The sequence below is a fragment of the Magnolia sinica genome, chromosome 11 (assembly GCF_029962835.1).
Source record: "Magnolia sinica isolate HGM2019 chromosome 11, MsV1, whole genome shotgun sequence".
NCBI classification, from domain to species: domain Eukaryota; kingdom Viridiplantae; phylum Streptophyta; class Magnoliopsida; order Magnoliales; family Magnoliaceae; genus Magnolia; species Magnolia sinica.
In genome coordinates, this window is record NC_080583.1 from 64,649,105 (window position 1) to 64,666,530 (window position 17,426).

General features: G+C 36.7%; 1 protein-coding gene across 1 annotated transcript in view; it reads right to left on the reverse strand.

The window, feature by feature from the left end:
* LOC131219246 (probable galacturonosyltransferase 14) overlaps positions 1-17,426 on the reverse strand; it is a 52,074-nt gene that overhangs the window by 16,628 nt on the left and 18,020 nt on the right. Inside the window, exons 2-3 of the mRNA XM_058214294.1 lie at positions 16,768-16,823; positions 16,476-16,631 (exon numbers count right to left, since the gene is read on the reverse strand). Coding sequence (XP_058070277.1) covers positions 16,476-16,631; positions 16,768-16,823 — 212 coding nt within the window. The remainder of the gene's footprint in view (positions 1-16,475; positions 16,632-16,767; positions 16,824-17,426) is intronic.

Below are 17,426 nucleotides of genomic sequence, written 5' to 3' on the forward strand. Positions count from 1 at the left end.
GGATAGCTTTGTACATCAACATATTGCCATCCATGGGCTTCTTTGAGTGGAGCCAACAAATTACAATAGTTTTGGTCAAAGAGAGGGCATAAACCTATATTTAATAAAGCCCAAAATCAAGCAAGACCACTGATTGATTACCCAGGTCCACACTCAGAACCCAACACCCTTCATCTTCTCCTATCCTTGGGTTTCATAAAATAATATTTAAAAACAAAAAACCTTTCCCCTTCAATCTCCCCTTCTATTTGACAGCCATGGCTGTGGGCTCCTATGCCGTTGGCCAACTGCTCGTGGCACAGTTGTGACCGCTACTGTTGCTTGCGGTTGTGACGACCATAGTTGTTGCCTTGGCTTGTAGTGGTGGTGCCCTGCTATTGTAGAGCAAAGAAAGAGGGAAGAGGAGGAGAGAGGGGGGGGCCTGCTATTGGCTTGTAGCAATGGTCTTTCTTTTTAACCATTGGAGGATTTCATATGAAATGGAATTAAAATAAAAAAACCTCTACCGAGATTTCAAAACACACTGTTTTGGTGTATTTGGCGTGAATTGGGTTCCAACATCAAATACACTACCAGAGGCACCCAAAAGTAGTGTTTCGTACCAATTACCATCAAATTCTCTCTCAAATTACCCCTAAATAATATTATTATTTTAACGAAGGCCCCATAAGAGATTATAAAAGAAAAGTGCTGATGGGAGTAGTCAACATAATCATTTTTCTTTATTGATTACAAACATTAAACTTCATCAACACTGTAGGTGTATGTGCATGTGGTAATCTGTAAGTCAGGATTTTCATAATGAACAATAAATTGTTCCATCTTAGCGTTAACAGAATCAACTGCCTCAGAAATCGACGAAGAGGCAATATATAATCTCAAAAAATAGTGAGAGAACCAAGGAGGAGAGGAAGGGCCTTGCAGCGGACAAATAGATCAGAAAAGAAGCCTAAAAAATTGCCCAAACGACAATAGCCAACAAACTTTTACTGCTGCAAACTGGATGTTGAAAATGTGGAAAAGAACAACTGAAAAAAATCTGTCAAACCCAAATGTCCAGCAATACCTCCAACCATTCAGCAAAAATAAAAATAAATAAATAAAGCAAATCCTTAAGAAAAATTCTTCAAAAAATGAATTGAATAAGAATTTCTAGCAATATGTTCAACCGGACAGCAGAAAAATCTGCAAGGGCCTGACACATCATTCAAAATCCTAAAGAAGAAGAAGGAAAGAGCCCTAGGAGCACTTACGCTCTCATACCATGTTAGAAAAGGAGGAGATATTTGATAAAGAGAGAATATGGGAGAAAGAGAACACATAGGGCTGGGATGTCCAGCCCTATCTATTTTATAACAATAGGAGAATAGGTACGATTACATGTATGCCCTTATTATGAAGGAAAAACTAAAGAATAGACTAGGGGACAAATCAGGAAAGCATAAAACAAAGAGAGAGAAAAAAAAAAAAAACTGAGACTAAGGCCTATAGCACTATAGTTTGTAATATTGGTATCGTATCGACCGAAATGACCACATTGTATCGGTATTGGCACGATATGATATACAGTACAGGATCGTATCAGTTTGATAATAAAAATAAAAAAAAGATTGTACAGTATCGTTCCGCATCAGGCGTATTAGCCCATATTGGTACAGATATCCTGTACCCGTATTGGTCAAACTGATACGAGCATAAAAGCCCCCTCAAAACAGACTGTTTCTATGCCTGCCCTCTTTCCGACTTTTATTTTTGAGATTTCCTCAGAGGGGATTATTTGAGGCCCATTTCCAACCACAACCACACCAATTTCGAAGATCCAAAACAAGTTAGAAGCAACAATTCGAAGATTTGAAGGGTTGGTACCCGATTAGGGGAAAATTGCAGAAAAAGATTAAATAAAATGTTTTTTTTTTTTTTACAGGAATGTAATCGATTTGATGCTATAACACCAAATCAATCAAATGTTGCGCGATTTCATTTCGATTTGGTGGTTTTTCAGAAAAAAAAAAAAATTTCTATTTACATTAGATTTTTTTAGGATTTTCTGAAAATAATTAAAACCCTTTTTTGTTAGTTTTGTTGTTAGAATCTAATTGATTTGGTGCTATAACACTAAATCAACCAAATGTTGTACGATTTCATTTCGATTTAGTGTTTTTTCCAAAAAAAAAAATCTATTAACACTGGAATTTTTGGGCATTTTTTAAAAATAATCAAAACACCTTTTTCAATCATCTCAATTGGTGCTATAACACCAAATTGATCAAATGTTGCACTTCATGTCGATTTGGTGGGTTTTCGATTTTTTTTTTTTCTATTTACGCTAGAATTTTTTTCGGATTTTCTAAAAGTAATTAAAACATTTTTTTGTTGGAAGCTAATCAATTTAGTGCTATAACACCAAATCTATCAAACATTGCATGATTTCATCTTGATTTGGAGGTTTTTCGATTTTTTCTTTTTTCTTTTTTCTATTTTCAATGGAATTTTTTGAGATCTTCTGAAAATAATTAAAGAGCCTTTTTTTACTGTAATCTGATCGATTTAGTGCTACATTTTGATAACACCAAATCAATCAAATGTAGCACGATTTCATCTCGATTTAGTGTTCTCTTTCCATCTTGTTATTTTTTCCTATTTTTGCTAGAATTTTTTGTCATTTTCTGGAAATAATTAAAAAACTATTTTTCCTGTGATTGTTTGTTGTTTTTCTTTTCTTCATTTTTTTTTCCTTTATTAAAGTTGAATATTATCATTGTATTTTTTTTTATTGAATGGTAGTTGATTTGTAAATTAATGTGTTTAGTTAATTAGTTCTTATATGTGTTTTAAACTTTCATTATTATGATTTGGTTTATACTTCATAGTTGATACTTGATACTTAATAGTCCAATAGTTGATAAACAATCATATTAGCAATATATGATGTCAATTTCTGATATATATCAACAATTTATACCCAAAAATTAACACCACGCCTAATAGTAGGTCAACCCATTGAGATAGCATTCTTACCAAAGAATGGTCTGATAAACCTTTGAATACATGGTCAACACACACACACGCACATGCACACACAAAGATAAATTCTTAGATATCTCATTTTTTCTTTTCTTCTTCTTCTTTTTGTGCCAAGCTGATATGCCAACATTCAGAACCATGCATAACACATAAGGCCCAGGTGTATGTACCTGTGGGCCCAGTCATAGGCCCACACACACATAAACCTAAAAATACCATTAAACTTGATGAATGAAATTAGTTGGAATTGGCCTAATCTACCAAGATGTATTGGGAGCAAAGAGAAACTAGGGTCATCTAACTGGCAAAAATGAGCCACCTGAATGTGGCCCATCCTAGGTCAACTGGAAATGTGATAATTTGATGGCGGTAACATGGAACCATATGTTAGTGATGGATTGTTATTTTCAAAACCACAAAAGAAATATGGAATGATTGCCCGGGCATATTCCCAGCGGTGACTTGGCTCATGTCTACCAGCTTCACTGAAATTACAAACATGCAATGCAGGAAATGTCTATAAAAGCATATTTGCTTCAATGAAACAAAAATGGAAAAATTTAACCACTGACATCCCCTTGCCCTTACTGCTAAAGAGATAAGTAGAATTGGTTACAAAACATAAGAATACAGGAGATCAGAAAAAAAAAGAAGTTATGGTGCTCTGCAAGAACACCTGACAATGTACATTGCGTCATATCCAACAATGATATGCAATAAACAAAAACATGTTATTAGTACAACTTGAAAGTGAGTGCCTAAAGCATCAAATGCATGATGTGTCCTAAAGGCTGTTATGTAAAGGTAACAGTGGCAACCGTTACACGTTACGAGGTTGTGACTGCTGTTACAGAAAAAATTACCTTTAACAGCCCGTAATACCCCCCGTAGAGGACGTAATAGCCCTGCAAACGGTCCATTATGGGGCTGATAAAGGTTTTTCAGGTTGTTTTTGCAATTAAAAAAAAAAATGATCGTAAAGGCAGTTACAAGGGCTATAATGCCATTATGGCCACCGTTACCATTATGGAATACCTTGATCACAAGTTTCTTGATAACATTGCCAAGTTTGCCAACAAGTTAATATAACCAGCCTCCACATTGAAGAATTACAAACTGACATTTCAATGGCAAGAAGGTGAAATTCTATCAGTTTAATTTTACATATTAAAAGACGATCTATCAGTTTTAGAATTTATAGAGTTTGCTAATGTTTCCTTTCTTAGTGACCTACAGTAAAATTATATTAAAGAAATAAGTGACAATTAGTTACACATGAACCATCCAAAAGCAGGGAACTTAATTCAACATTGCAAGCCTGATCCAAGGCTAGTCTAGGATGGTGGATTCATGGTGCAGTAGCAGGGGATGAGACCCACTTCACATAACATTACAGTAGTGTGACAGTAGCGTTACCACAGTGTCGCTTATTTTGGGACAGATCTTAGTAAATTTTTTAATTACAGCCGACCCCAACTAGTTGGGCTAAAGCTTGGATGATGATTATAAACGTTCAATGATAAGGCATAAAATAGTCTATTTAAGTCAGTTTAGTCAAGGAATTGGCGGTTGAGATTAACAAAGAATGGATGCCAGTGATTTTGTAGTATTGTGGATTTCAAGATTAGCATAAATGATTGTTATAGGACTATTTAATGCCTTTTTACTCACAATTACGAAGGGTTTAATTTTGTTCCTCCATTGGATAGCTTATGGAGCTTATATTGCTTGTTCTAGTTGGGTTGCTTCTTTCTTTGGTAGTTTGTTGTTGTATTGAGCATGATTGGTTGTGTTTTAATGCAGACATTTCTACTTATATCAATAGCGGTGATTTTTGTGCAAAAGCCCAATCATGTCATCATAGGTGGCCTCTAGGTGGCAGGGTGAGCATTGGGGTGGGGAGGAGCTATGCTCACAAGAAGGTTAAATATTTACTTTCTTTCATTACGAACTGATGCATAAATAAATATTTGGCAGCATTTCTTTTGTTTGGATCATGATGTGCCATAACAGCCATTACGGGGCCGTAAAGGCTGTTACATAAAGGTGGTAACAGTGGCAACCATTATACATTACAGGATTGTAATGGCCGTTATAGAAAAAAATGACACGTAATTGCCATTACGGTCCCCGTAAAGGCCGTAACATACTGTTACGAGACAAATACAGGTTCTTCGGGGTTTTTTTTTTTTTCCAATGAAAAAAGAGACCGAAAAGGCCGTTATGGCCCATATCGTAAAGGTAATGGTGGTGGCCATTACAGCCACTGTTACCATTACGAAATACCTTGGTTTGGATGTTACTTTCATAACATCATTGATTTAAACTCTATTCAATTTCAACAAAATTTATAATCATATTTACAATTATACTAGCATACTAACTGGTCTAACCATGGTTCTGAATATCAGCATATTGGTCTAGCCAAAAAATGATATGATACGTGTATCAGACGTATTGGCCCACCCAAAAGATTGAATGGAAGGAAACATAGACAAGTAAATCTCTTATGAGCTCCAAGGTATACTTAATGGGATTCATCATTCGAAGGATGGGCACAGTTCATTTTCTACATATTTTGCTTTATATCAAGTTTAGGATTTTTTCCATAAAGTGAATGGAATCTATGAATCTCCCCTATCAATCAAAATGTTTTTTAAAGCCAAATAATTAAGGATAAATATCAGGAAGAAAAGGGGGGGAAGGGGGGGACTGTTGAAAGTCAACCAATGGGCCCTAATTGAACAGAAATCAAGCATGATTTAGTGAATTAGGGTGCATTACATAGAAATACAACAGAAAGAAGATGAAAACTCTAAAGAAAGTGAAAGTTTACCCTTCTTTCCATTTTTTTCCCACAATGGTCCATTCCACTTCAATTTGTTGAAAACCATTCAAATCATTTGTTTTGATCCAAAAATAGGTATAGATTTATTCTAAAATGACTTTCTAAGCTTCCCTCAAGGTTTAATGCAAAAGAGGAGGAAAAAATGAGTAACATTTTGAAAAAAAAAAAAAAAATCAAAATTGGGCCTTTATGGGTGTATCGTTCCATATTGGCCGTATTGAAACTGTATCAATGCTAATACACCCCCGATACAGCCCATTTTTGTAAGGGTGGGCCAATTTGGCCTGGTATCATGTATCGTATTAGGCTGATATGGATAAGAATGGCCGTATCGGCTGATATGATACTGATATTCAAAACTATTGAGTCTGACTGGGTGTCCTTATAAAGCTGGGAATGCAGGTGGAAGGGTGAAAAGGGTGGAAAAATGTTATCCTACATAATGCAGTTCTAGCCTCCAATGCACAGCCAAACTGATAATCATTTTGCTGCATTATAAGTCCATGACCCTCCTAATTTGTGGTGCATCCAAATAGTCTTGAAGGTCCTTTATTTGCACTATTCATGTTAAATCCTGTTATGATACACTTGTATTGGTAATACTGTAACTGTATTGGCCATCCCTATTACACGATATTGTAGTGTACTAGTCTGTTATGAAAAAATGAGCCATATCAGTGCCAATACGGGGCTGATATGAACAAAGTAATAAAGGCCCCATTTTGAATTTAAAAAAAAAAAAATCTACTTTTTTTTTTTTTCAATTTCTTCATTTCAACCATGGAAGAAACTTAGAAACTAATCTCAGACCTTAGTAGCATAATCCTTCTACCTAGGTGCCACTCCTGCTTCCAACCGTGCATCTGACCCACACTCATGCTCGCACTTCTAGCTGTCTATACTTGCTAACATTTTGAAACAGAAACTTCCCCCACTTGCACCCAAATAACTTGTCGCTTCGCTTGACACTTCGTGCAACTATATTTTAAACTAGATCCAAATCCATTTTGAGGATCAAAACATAAGACTTGACTGTGATCTGATGTATTGAAGCAACATGGACCATTTCGAGAAATATTAAAACAAGGGGGCAAACCATCTTTTCTTTTCAGTGTTTCAACTATTTTTGCATTTATACATAATGGACCCTAGTACACCAAATCATGCTTGATTAGGTTCCATGAGGGCCTATTGGGTCAGTTTTCAACAGGTCGAGCTGATAGACAATATTCTTTTCAAAGAATGGTCTACTAAACCATTGAATACATGTCAAAAACACTATATATATATATATATATATATATATAAAATTGTATTTTACAGTTTTTTCCCTGTTTTCACAATATTAATTCAAGACATTGTGCCAAAAAATTAAAAAGCTCGGTTTTCACGTTCTTTCTTTACACTACTCATGTTAATTGTTATCATTTTAGGATCTTTCTTTGCGCACACTCTCTTTGAATATAATTATTCAAGTCGAAACTTAATCGCTAGTGTCCAGGATGAAGGCCCTTGATGTATGTTGTTTGCAAATAACATAGTGTTGACCGAAGAGACTAGAGAGGGGATATGTGCTAAATTGGAGGTCTCATAAAAGGCTCTACAGTCTGGAGGCTTAAAAATTAGCTGAGATTGCAACTTTAGTTGGAATATTTATGGAGTAAGGCTTTAGTTAAATCAATGACAATAAAGTGCATCAAAAGTGAATCAAATGGTAAAGGCTCGTTGATTGTAATTGACCAACGTAGTTGACTATAAGATAGGGCTTGATTGTAATTGCATCGTATTGGCAGCTAGTGTCAAACTTATGCCATAATTTCCATCATGTATCCGAAAAATATGACATTCCAAACTCATGCTAGGGCGTTCCATGTAAGCAATGAGTGGCATTAGAACCTGGTGTAATAAAAATAAAAATAAAAAATGGGCAAGGGTTGGCTAGCGTCCCCTAGAAGCAACACTGCAACAACACCTGCTTGTTGTGAGAAGTAGACAAGGGTTCGTAAGCCATTTTGGATGCGCAAGTAAAGAAACTAATCCATGGGAATAAGATTTGTCTTGCCACATGGAATGTAGGAACATTGATAGGTAGAAGTATAGAGTTAGTAGATACAATGAAACGAAAGAAAGTTAACAGAGCTTGCATTCAAAAGACCAGATGGAATGGGGGCCAAAACTAGAGAAATTGATGGATATAAACTTTGGTATATAGGAAAGGATGATAATAGAAATGGGGAAGGGATAGTGATAGAAAAAGATTTAAATGATAAACTTCTAGATAGTAAGAGAGTAAGTGATAGGATTTTATTAATAAAACTTGTGTTAGGAGAGGAGAAGATCAATGTTATTAGAGTATATGTGCCACAGGTAAGGTTAGATGATAGAATTAAGAGACAATTCTAGGAAGATATAGATGGATTAATGCAAAAATTCCTGAACATAGAGGTATTTATAGGACACCTAAATGGTCGTGTAGGAAAAGAAAATAGAGGATATGAGATGGTACATAGAGGATTTGGTTTTGAGAGAAGAAATGAGACAGGGGATGCTATCTTTGACTTTGCTATGGCATACAATCTAGCTCTAGTAAACATATACGTTAAAAGAGAGAGAGAGAGAGAGAGAGAGAGAGAGAGAGAGAGAGAGAGAGAGAGAGAGAGAGAGATCTAGTAGCTTTTAGAAGTGGATCATATAAAAGCTAACTAGATTTTTTGTTACTCATGAAGACAGAACGATCAGTATGTAAGGATTACAAGGTTACACTGGGAGAAAGTTTGACCACCTAGAGTAGGTTAATGGTTACGGATATTTACATAAATAGATGGAAGAAAGTGAGTGAAATTAATCCGTGCCCAAAAAACTAGGTGGTGGAATTTAAAAATGAGAGAAAACAATGTTATTTATGTAAATATCCACCAGTCCAAACATGTCCTAAAGTTATTTCGTGTTCTTTTGAAGTGATTTTGGGGTTTAAAGTTAATCCATGCAAAAAATGCCATGGCGGGGTTAACGAAAAGGGTCAAGCATGTGAGTTGATCAATGAAATGGCTAGATACAAGATGGTCTCTCTCCCTCTCCAGTATATTGGATTTCTTCGTGGGAATTTGAAAGTAGTAAATTTTCTAGGACCCAGCCATTGAAAGATTAGCAAAGAATCTAGCATGTTAGAGACTGAATTATATTTTCTTCGGGGATGTAGAATTACTCTCATCAACACCACCCTCCAATCTTCTAGTACTTCACTTATTAGTGTAATAGCAAAAATGATAATTTTCCTATGGGAAGGGATGGAGACAAAGCATAATTCCAATTCATGAAACCAAAAGAGCTGTAAAAGCCAGATGGAGGGATACAAACTAGCAACTTAAAGGAGAGAAAGTAGACACTTCTTAGCAAGTGTTGGTGAAGATTTGGTGAGGAGTTGAACTCTTTGTGGGTGAACAACATCGGTTCTTATGTGAGGTTTAGTTCAATAAGACGATCCCCGAGGTGGGTCTGATATTTGGATAAGGATCGCTAAGATTAGTATCTCTTGTGGCGGAAAGTAGTGATCCAACGGGCAGAGTGGGGGATTTCATGGAAATGGGGATTATATTTTTAGTACGATGTGGGGTTAGAATTTGATTATCGGAATAAGGAAGATGTGTGGGTAGGAGAGGAACCCCTTGCAAGTAGTTACCTACTCTTTTCCAATGTTCAAAAGATCGTTATCGTTAGATATCAAAGATATGGGATACGGAAACATGTATTAGAGACCTAGGATTTTATTGTTATTATTTTCTAGAATTTCACAGGTATTAATGCTCGTATCGTCAATGTTACTGATAATTTTGACGATGCGATCACATGTATCGACAATATAATGTATTTATTTCAAAGGACAGTCATCGATACCTCGCAATATTGAAAATATCATGCGATATCGACGATATTATCGGTAATATCGAATGATATAATGCTTTTTTTTTTTATTAGACCCTGTATTTATATCGTTGACTTGGGCTACAGATTATATCAGATGACTTATTGATAATATTGGCATTACTAGGAACACTGCTCTCTTTTCTTCATTTCTTTGCTAAAAGTGGGTCTTGTTTTGAAGTTAGAGGGGGGTGGTAACTAGAATGTTATATTTTACGAAAATCTCAAGGAAGAGGAAAGTAATAGTTGTGGTGGGGATGACTGGTATGTTGAAGAAAAGGCATGTGGATGTGAGCCTAGTGAGAAATTGTGAATGTGGACTTCCAACAGATGATTCTCCTTAAAATCATTTTTTCCCTCAATACTTCAGAAAATAGTCGCTGCTAGAATTAGAGTATTTGCATAGATAGCAATCACATATAAATTTGAAACCATGGACAATCCACAAAAGAGACTATTCTCTTCACTTCACGTGTTAAGAGGACGAGTCAACAAGGGATGGATCCTTCATTAGTTCAGCATGGGATGGGTCCTTCGTAGGTCACTTAGAGATCTCATTCTTAGGTGGTCGGGAGGGACTCGGATTGTGCAGTGTAGCACACAGCATCAACATCAAAACTCTGGGCTGCTAGAAAACCTCCATGGGCCCCACCATGATGTATGCATTTTATCCACGTCGTCCATCAATTTTGCAAGCTCATCTTAGCACATGAGCCCAAAAATGAGGCAAATCCAAATCACAAATGGACCACACCATAGGAAACAGTGGTGATTGAACGCCCACCATTAAAAATTTCTTGAACATCCATTACGATGGCCCCTCTATGGTTCTAAAGAGTTTCTTTAACAAGATGATCCTTAGCATCATATTCATTGCATGGACAATGGATGGCTATAGAAAAATCTAGCCAACTTATGCATGGGTAGGATCATCCAATGACGCCAATCAGCATTTCTCATTGTGACCAGTGAATTGTGTCCTAGACCTAACACTCCATCGATTGATCTGAATGTTCATCCCCCATGCAACTATGAACACTACAACTAATAGTGCCCTGATGATGCTAGACCATTTACCTACAATATAATTCTGCAAAATGCTCCCATTGCAAGCTTCAAAATATTAGTATTGGAGCATGTGTTGCCAAACTGATGTGTACGTTTCTCAACACATTCTACAAGTGGGTGTGAACATTGACCAATTTAGTGTCGCATCACCAACCATGACCATAGGCCATAAATTCGCACATCTTCCTTCATGAGCAAATGAAATGTTTGTCCTCAATGAAAGGACACATTTTCTCAAAATGGAGCCCCCAAGTCAAAAGAGCGATCTTTGAGGGACCACCCTAACATTGGAGTAATCACCTTCTACAATGCCTAAGATCAAGAATTTATGCCCATAAGTTTTTTTAAACTATTTTCTTTTTTCTTTTTCACACGACAAACTTCACTAAAACATCAAATGACGAAAAGAGAACACAGCCAAAATAGAAGGCAACCCTGTTATCATCTCCCTGAATATATATATATATATATATATATATATATATAAACAAAAGAAAAAGTACAAGCATTCCAATTGCTAAAAGCCAAACAAAACTCTAGAAAAGATCACCAAGGGCCCCACTCCAATCCCTAACAGGTAGAAGAACGAGAAAACCGTTGAATTTCAACTGCGAGAGCGCCAAAATTATGATCATAGCCGGTATTTTTACTTTTAAAACTACATTGGGAGCCACTTTGTCATAAGATTAAAAATAAAATAAATAAATAAATAAATAGACTATCATTCCCTTCCACAAACCCCACAAGATCCCAAAAAACACTAGAATCCAAATAGCATTCTTACGACCATTCTAGTGTATTCTTTCAACCTTTAAAAGGCCCATAGGACCATTCTAGCAGCACATACCCAATGGATGCAATGAAAGCCCAAATATCCTTAGCCACATCACAATGAATAAATAAGTGGCCAACTTGCCATGTGTCCATCCAGAAATGGATTGCGCCCCACTTGCCAAGGAGATTGTGATTACCATTCCCTGACTCCATGCCGATTGTACTAGTGATACCCATGTTATTGAAATGACGTGCAAAGACGGTTACATAATTAACAACCAACCATAATCGTATCAGTATACACCAAGGTGTTCCATAACCTGTTACCGTTATGATACAAGCCATTACGGCCTTCTTTTTTAAAAATATTTATGGACCATTATAGGAACTTTACATGGTCATTATGGATTGTCACGGGCCGCTTTTATTTTTATTTTATTTTAAAAAAAACTTTACAGCCATTTCAGCCCCATAACAGTTACGACCGTTGCCATTACATAACAGCTGCTAAGTAACCATTTTGGCATACCATGGTGGACACCTTACGCGTCTCATATCATAATGGTAATGGCGGTGGCCATTACAGTCATTGTTACCATTATTGAATACCTTGGTTATTGACCCTTGTCCGATGGCTAATATTGTTGGTACCTTTCCAAATCACCACCCCTTCAAGCTAGCCCCCATACCTAGGAACCATCCACCTTCAAATTCACCGTATGTTCCACCAATGACTTTCCTCCAAACCACGTTTGGCTCCTTCCCAAATCAACACCACCATACTTGGGATCAACCAATTCCTCTCCCTAACATTCCCAATTACAAGCCCACCTTCATGCATAAGCTTTTGCACCTAAATCCAATTAAAAAGAAGGAACTCATGACTCGTCTCACATCCTTCTCATAAAAAATCCATTTGGATACATCCAATCTTTGATGTCATAGATGTTAGAATCTTAAAAAGAGAGTATATAGAGAGATTCAACACAGCCGCCTTAATGGGAGGGAGAAACCTCCCCTTTCATCTAGCAAGCTTCTTTCTAATTCTCTCCACAAAGGAGTCCCAAAAAACTTTGGATTTCCCTAAGAGGGAGACCTAGAAATAGGTGGCTAATAGCTTTACAACCAATACGCCTCACCAACAAATTTATGAAATCTTTATCAATAGCTACCATGGTGTGCCGTAAAGGCCATTACGTAAAGGTAAAGGTGACAACCGTTACACGTTACAGGGTCGTAACGGCCGTAACAACCGTTATGGAAAAAAAAATGACCTGTAATTGCTGTTAACGGCATGTTACGTCCCCTATAAAGACCATAATAACCCCGTAATGGCCTAGTACGAGACAAACACATGTTTTTCATACTTTTTAATCAACACTACGGGGTAGATACAGGTTTTTCAGAGGTTTTTCAATAAATAAAAAAATTAAAAAGAGAGACCATAACGGCCGTTATGGGGCCGTAACAACCATTATGCCCCGTATTGTAAAGGTAATGGTGGTGGCTGTTACGGCCACTGTTACTGTTACGGAACACCTTGACAGCTACCCATCATGGCACTTTTTCTTAGATTCACCCGCAACCTGGAAACTGCCTCGGAAATCTAAGAATTCCTTCGAACCCTTGAGGAATCACCCTCATTGGCCAAGCAGGGAAAACATTCTTTCTCCATTCTCATTCCTCATTGATCCCACTAGTATTGGGGTTCCCTTGAGAGGAATTGTGGAGATTAAGCTTCCCGCGCCACTTAGGTGGTGGTTTCTAAGAAGGCACAGTGTTCATCTCGATCGCTTCAATATGTCACTAAGGGTCAACCAATTGTAGAAGAAATCTCAAATTTTCCCTAGAACTCCAGGGAATGAGGCCCATATGATAATATTACTTGTAGTTCTTTCCATCACTTTTAATAGCAATGTTTCCTTACCACTCACAAACCATAGAAAGGAAGGAACAAAAGAATGACTCACCTTCCAAAGGGAAGGCAATAGCTACTATGGCTATCATAGCTATGACTCTTGACAACCATGACTAAAAGCATTATTCATAGAACTAACCACCCATTAATAATCATTCACTAAAATCAATTCTCCAAAGAATCCTTATAATAGCTTTAAAAGGACCCAACGCCAACTTCTTTAAACATCACCAAGGCTTCTAATAAAGACACAACCATGCTAAAGTCATGTAAGAAATAAGCCTGAATCTTTGAAGTTGCTTGAGAATGGATGGAAAATAAAAAAAAAAAAACCATTTCCTCATGCTTCTTATAAGTGAAACAAAGATTAATAAGCTTGTCTTCATAGTGTTGGAGATGGTCGACACTCGACAATAAGAATTTATTCGTGAAAGTAGGCTGCAAAAACAATTTGACCTTTATCGTAGTGAAAAAGCTTCAGGAGTAGAGTTGCCCATATTAATTAAGCTTGGAAGTGTTTGAGGAAAAAAAAAAGGGGGGCCTTAAGAGGGGGGGAAAAAACTCTAACTAGGGCTACATGTCCAAAGCCCTTCGTATTTAAGTAATGTCCCAAATTATATAAAATATCTTTGGAACCAAGGGCAAAAGAGGAAAAAAAAAAAAAAGAAGAAGAAAGAAACATAAGAGGAGAATAAGAGATGCTCATGGTCCAATGAGAGAAGGCCCACAGTCCAAAAATATCTACACTCACCCTCAAGCTGAAGCATAGATATCAATCATTCTCGTCTTGCCAAGAATAAGTCGTCCAACTTCAACAATAAAAGCCTTAGTGAAGATATCCACAAATTGAGTTGCTAACGGAACAAAGGGAGTAGAAATAATGCTAGCAGCAACCTTCTCCCAAGTGGACCACACCATAAGAAAAAGTGAGGATTGAAAGTCCACTGTTGAAACATTCCTAGGACCACCGAAGTTTTGGATGAGGCTAATATTTTTGTGTTTCATCCCAATAGGAATGACTTTATGAATGGTATAGATGGCATATAAACATTATACAGGTCTATGTGACCATATGAACAGGTTGGATGGCAAATGAACATCACGGTATGCTTTAGTAAGTTTTCAACGGTAGGAATCAATCTCCACTACTTCCCTGTGGTGTGGTCCATTTGAGCCTTCAATCTGCCTCCCTCTTGGGATCATGCCCTTAAATGATCTGTCAAAATGGATGGACAGCATGGAGATAAATAATATATATATATATATATATCATGGTGGGCCCCGCATATATCATGGATGGATATATATGGGCTAATTGAAACTATTTTGTTGGTTGAATGATGAATGATAAAGATTTGGTGGCATGCGCACTTATAATAAAAATTTGTACATGTGTGGCCCACCGAGAATATTTTTTTCCTAGCCAAAGCATTTTTTATTAAGGGTAATCGAGGCAAAAGTATGTTATGGGTGGGACGGTAGATATTATCGAGGCAAAAGTATGTTATGGGTGGGACGGTAGATATTAATGGTCTATATTGTGCTTGTATGAATCCACCAATCGAAGAGTTATGATTATTCTATCAAGAAGAGTATAGCACATGGTCCATCAATTTAGGGGTCATATTTGAAAGATGTATGTGGATGGGGCATAGGTGTGCCAAATTTGGTAGTAAGGCAATAATATGTTTTGTCTCATATTCTACGAAAGATAGAAATTGAGACAGTAAGGGCAAATATGACAAATTGTCAATTTTCAGATATTTGTGGTTTGTTTTTACCAAACAGGTTTTTATGAAAAATGTACTTACTTTCAGATATCAGGACGTTTTTCAGACAAATTACCAAATGGATTTTTCAGTACTCAATAAGTACTTTTTTTTTTTTAAGACACAAGGTGTCCCCGCCCCCTTTTGAGGCGAGACTATTCCCTGTGGATACACGCAATCACCCACAACCACATGTATCGGATAATGCCAAGGAGGGGAGTCGAACCCACACCTCTAGGGAGCAAACCCATGGTGATGGCCGCTCGCCCAAACCTTGTTGGATAATACTCATAAGTACTTGAATTCAGCATTTTAAGTTTTCAGCAGCTAAATTAATTTTCAGACCTTATTTTTCAGTTTACCAAAGGGCACCTTAGTCCATAATATCTGATATATGAAAGCATAAGTGCTTTCTACAAAAGGCTGCTGACGTGGCAGCCCTCTGCTTTCTCCTCTCTCTATTTTTATCTTTTTTTATACTACTTAAATTTAATAACCACCTACTTCCTCTACCTCTTAATTAATGGTATGTGATAACCGCTAGTGAAGCATATAAAAAAGTCCTTTTAGTAGTTCCTTAGACTATTGAGGAAAGAAATTCTACCAATACTAGCACTGGCAACATTGACTGCCTTAATTTTGGGCCCAGACACACAGTGGGCCACCTGCTGAACAATTTGGATATTGCATGAACTTCCTTACTATTTTGGATGCATTTGCTCGCACATTGCACAGTTCATACCAGTTTCCCTAGAGTAGAGTAACAGAATAGGACATGGATCAATGTTTGACACTTTGGACCTTTTTCAAACGATTCATTAAATACCAAGATTAAAATGCACTTTATTAATCCATGGTTCAATATCTTCACCACATGTGCTATGAAATTAGCTTTCACATTCACTAAATTACACTATTTAGATGAACAGACCATATTGTTATAATATTCACATATATTAAAGAACAGAGCACGATCAATATGCATGTTAGTTTGACCCATCATCATGTAGAAACTTATTTAGAAAGTGCATATTGAATCATACAGACCACCCTACTTGCATCAAATGAATGAGATTCACGTCTCATATTGTAAAGTTGAGAAGAGACACCAAAACAAGGTCAAGATATCAAGAGACATAGCAAAACAGCATACCATCGCCTTTAATTTGATAGCAAATGTCTTAGCATCATACTGGTTATTCTTCATTTCAGCAACAAATTCACTGAATGATGTCGGCAGCTTCAGTCCATCTGGAACTTTTTCAGAATTCACTTGATTAAGGACTTTGTATAGATCTCTAACCAGCCTCTGTGCAAACACCATGATGATCCAATGCAAGATTTAATATACACATATTCCACCAAAAAACAAGATACTATCTACTTGCAATAGCTTATATCATTTATGTCAAAATTTCAAATGCAAATAAGAAGCAGATATTTACCATAGAATCATCAGCCCTACCAAGAAGCCTTGGTCCCAATCGCCTGCCCCAGCAATCTGAAACAATGAAACCTGCAAATGTAAAACATACACGATCCCCGTCCAACCAATTCATATGCACAATGTCATCATCCATTCATTCAAAAGAAGCACAGGTGGACAAAAGAACACATACCAAAAGACAAAAAACAAGAAGCAGTGCAGTTTCAAACCTAGAATATCAGAATGGTTTTTTGGATGCACTCAAATCTTTCTCTAGACCAACCAAAACAATCGATAATACCAAAAACCACTCCAACACACACTAGCCTTCCAAGAATCTAATGCCAATCCGGAACAACAAAACAGAAAAACACCAACACCAAAATATTATCCCTAAACTGCATAAATCTGTTGCATGGACATAGTTACGATGTCGGAATCTGATATTGGAAGAAAGTTTCAGATCCGCTTCATCGATGTAGCAGGATATAACATTTAATTTGAAAATTAAATATTTGAACAAAAGGGGAATACTAGCATCCCCAACTCCCTCGGGAGTCGGGACATTAGGAAAGGAAAAAAAAAAATCTCCTAAGCTTTTAAAGGACACATGAGACCCAACAACCCTATGTTTTCCATTCCAAAGCATGCAATCTAGATTATAGGTCATTTGCAATA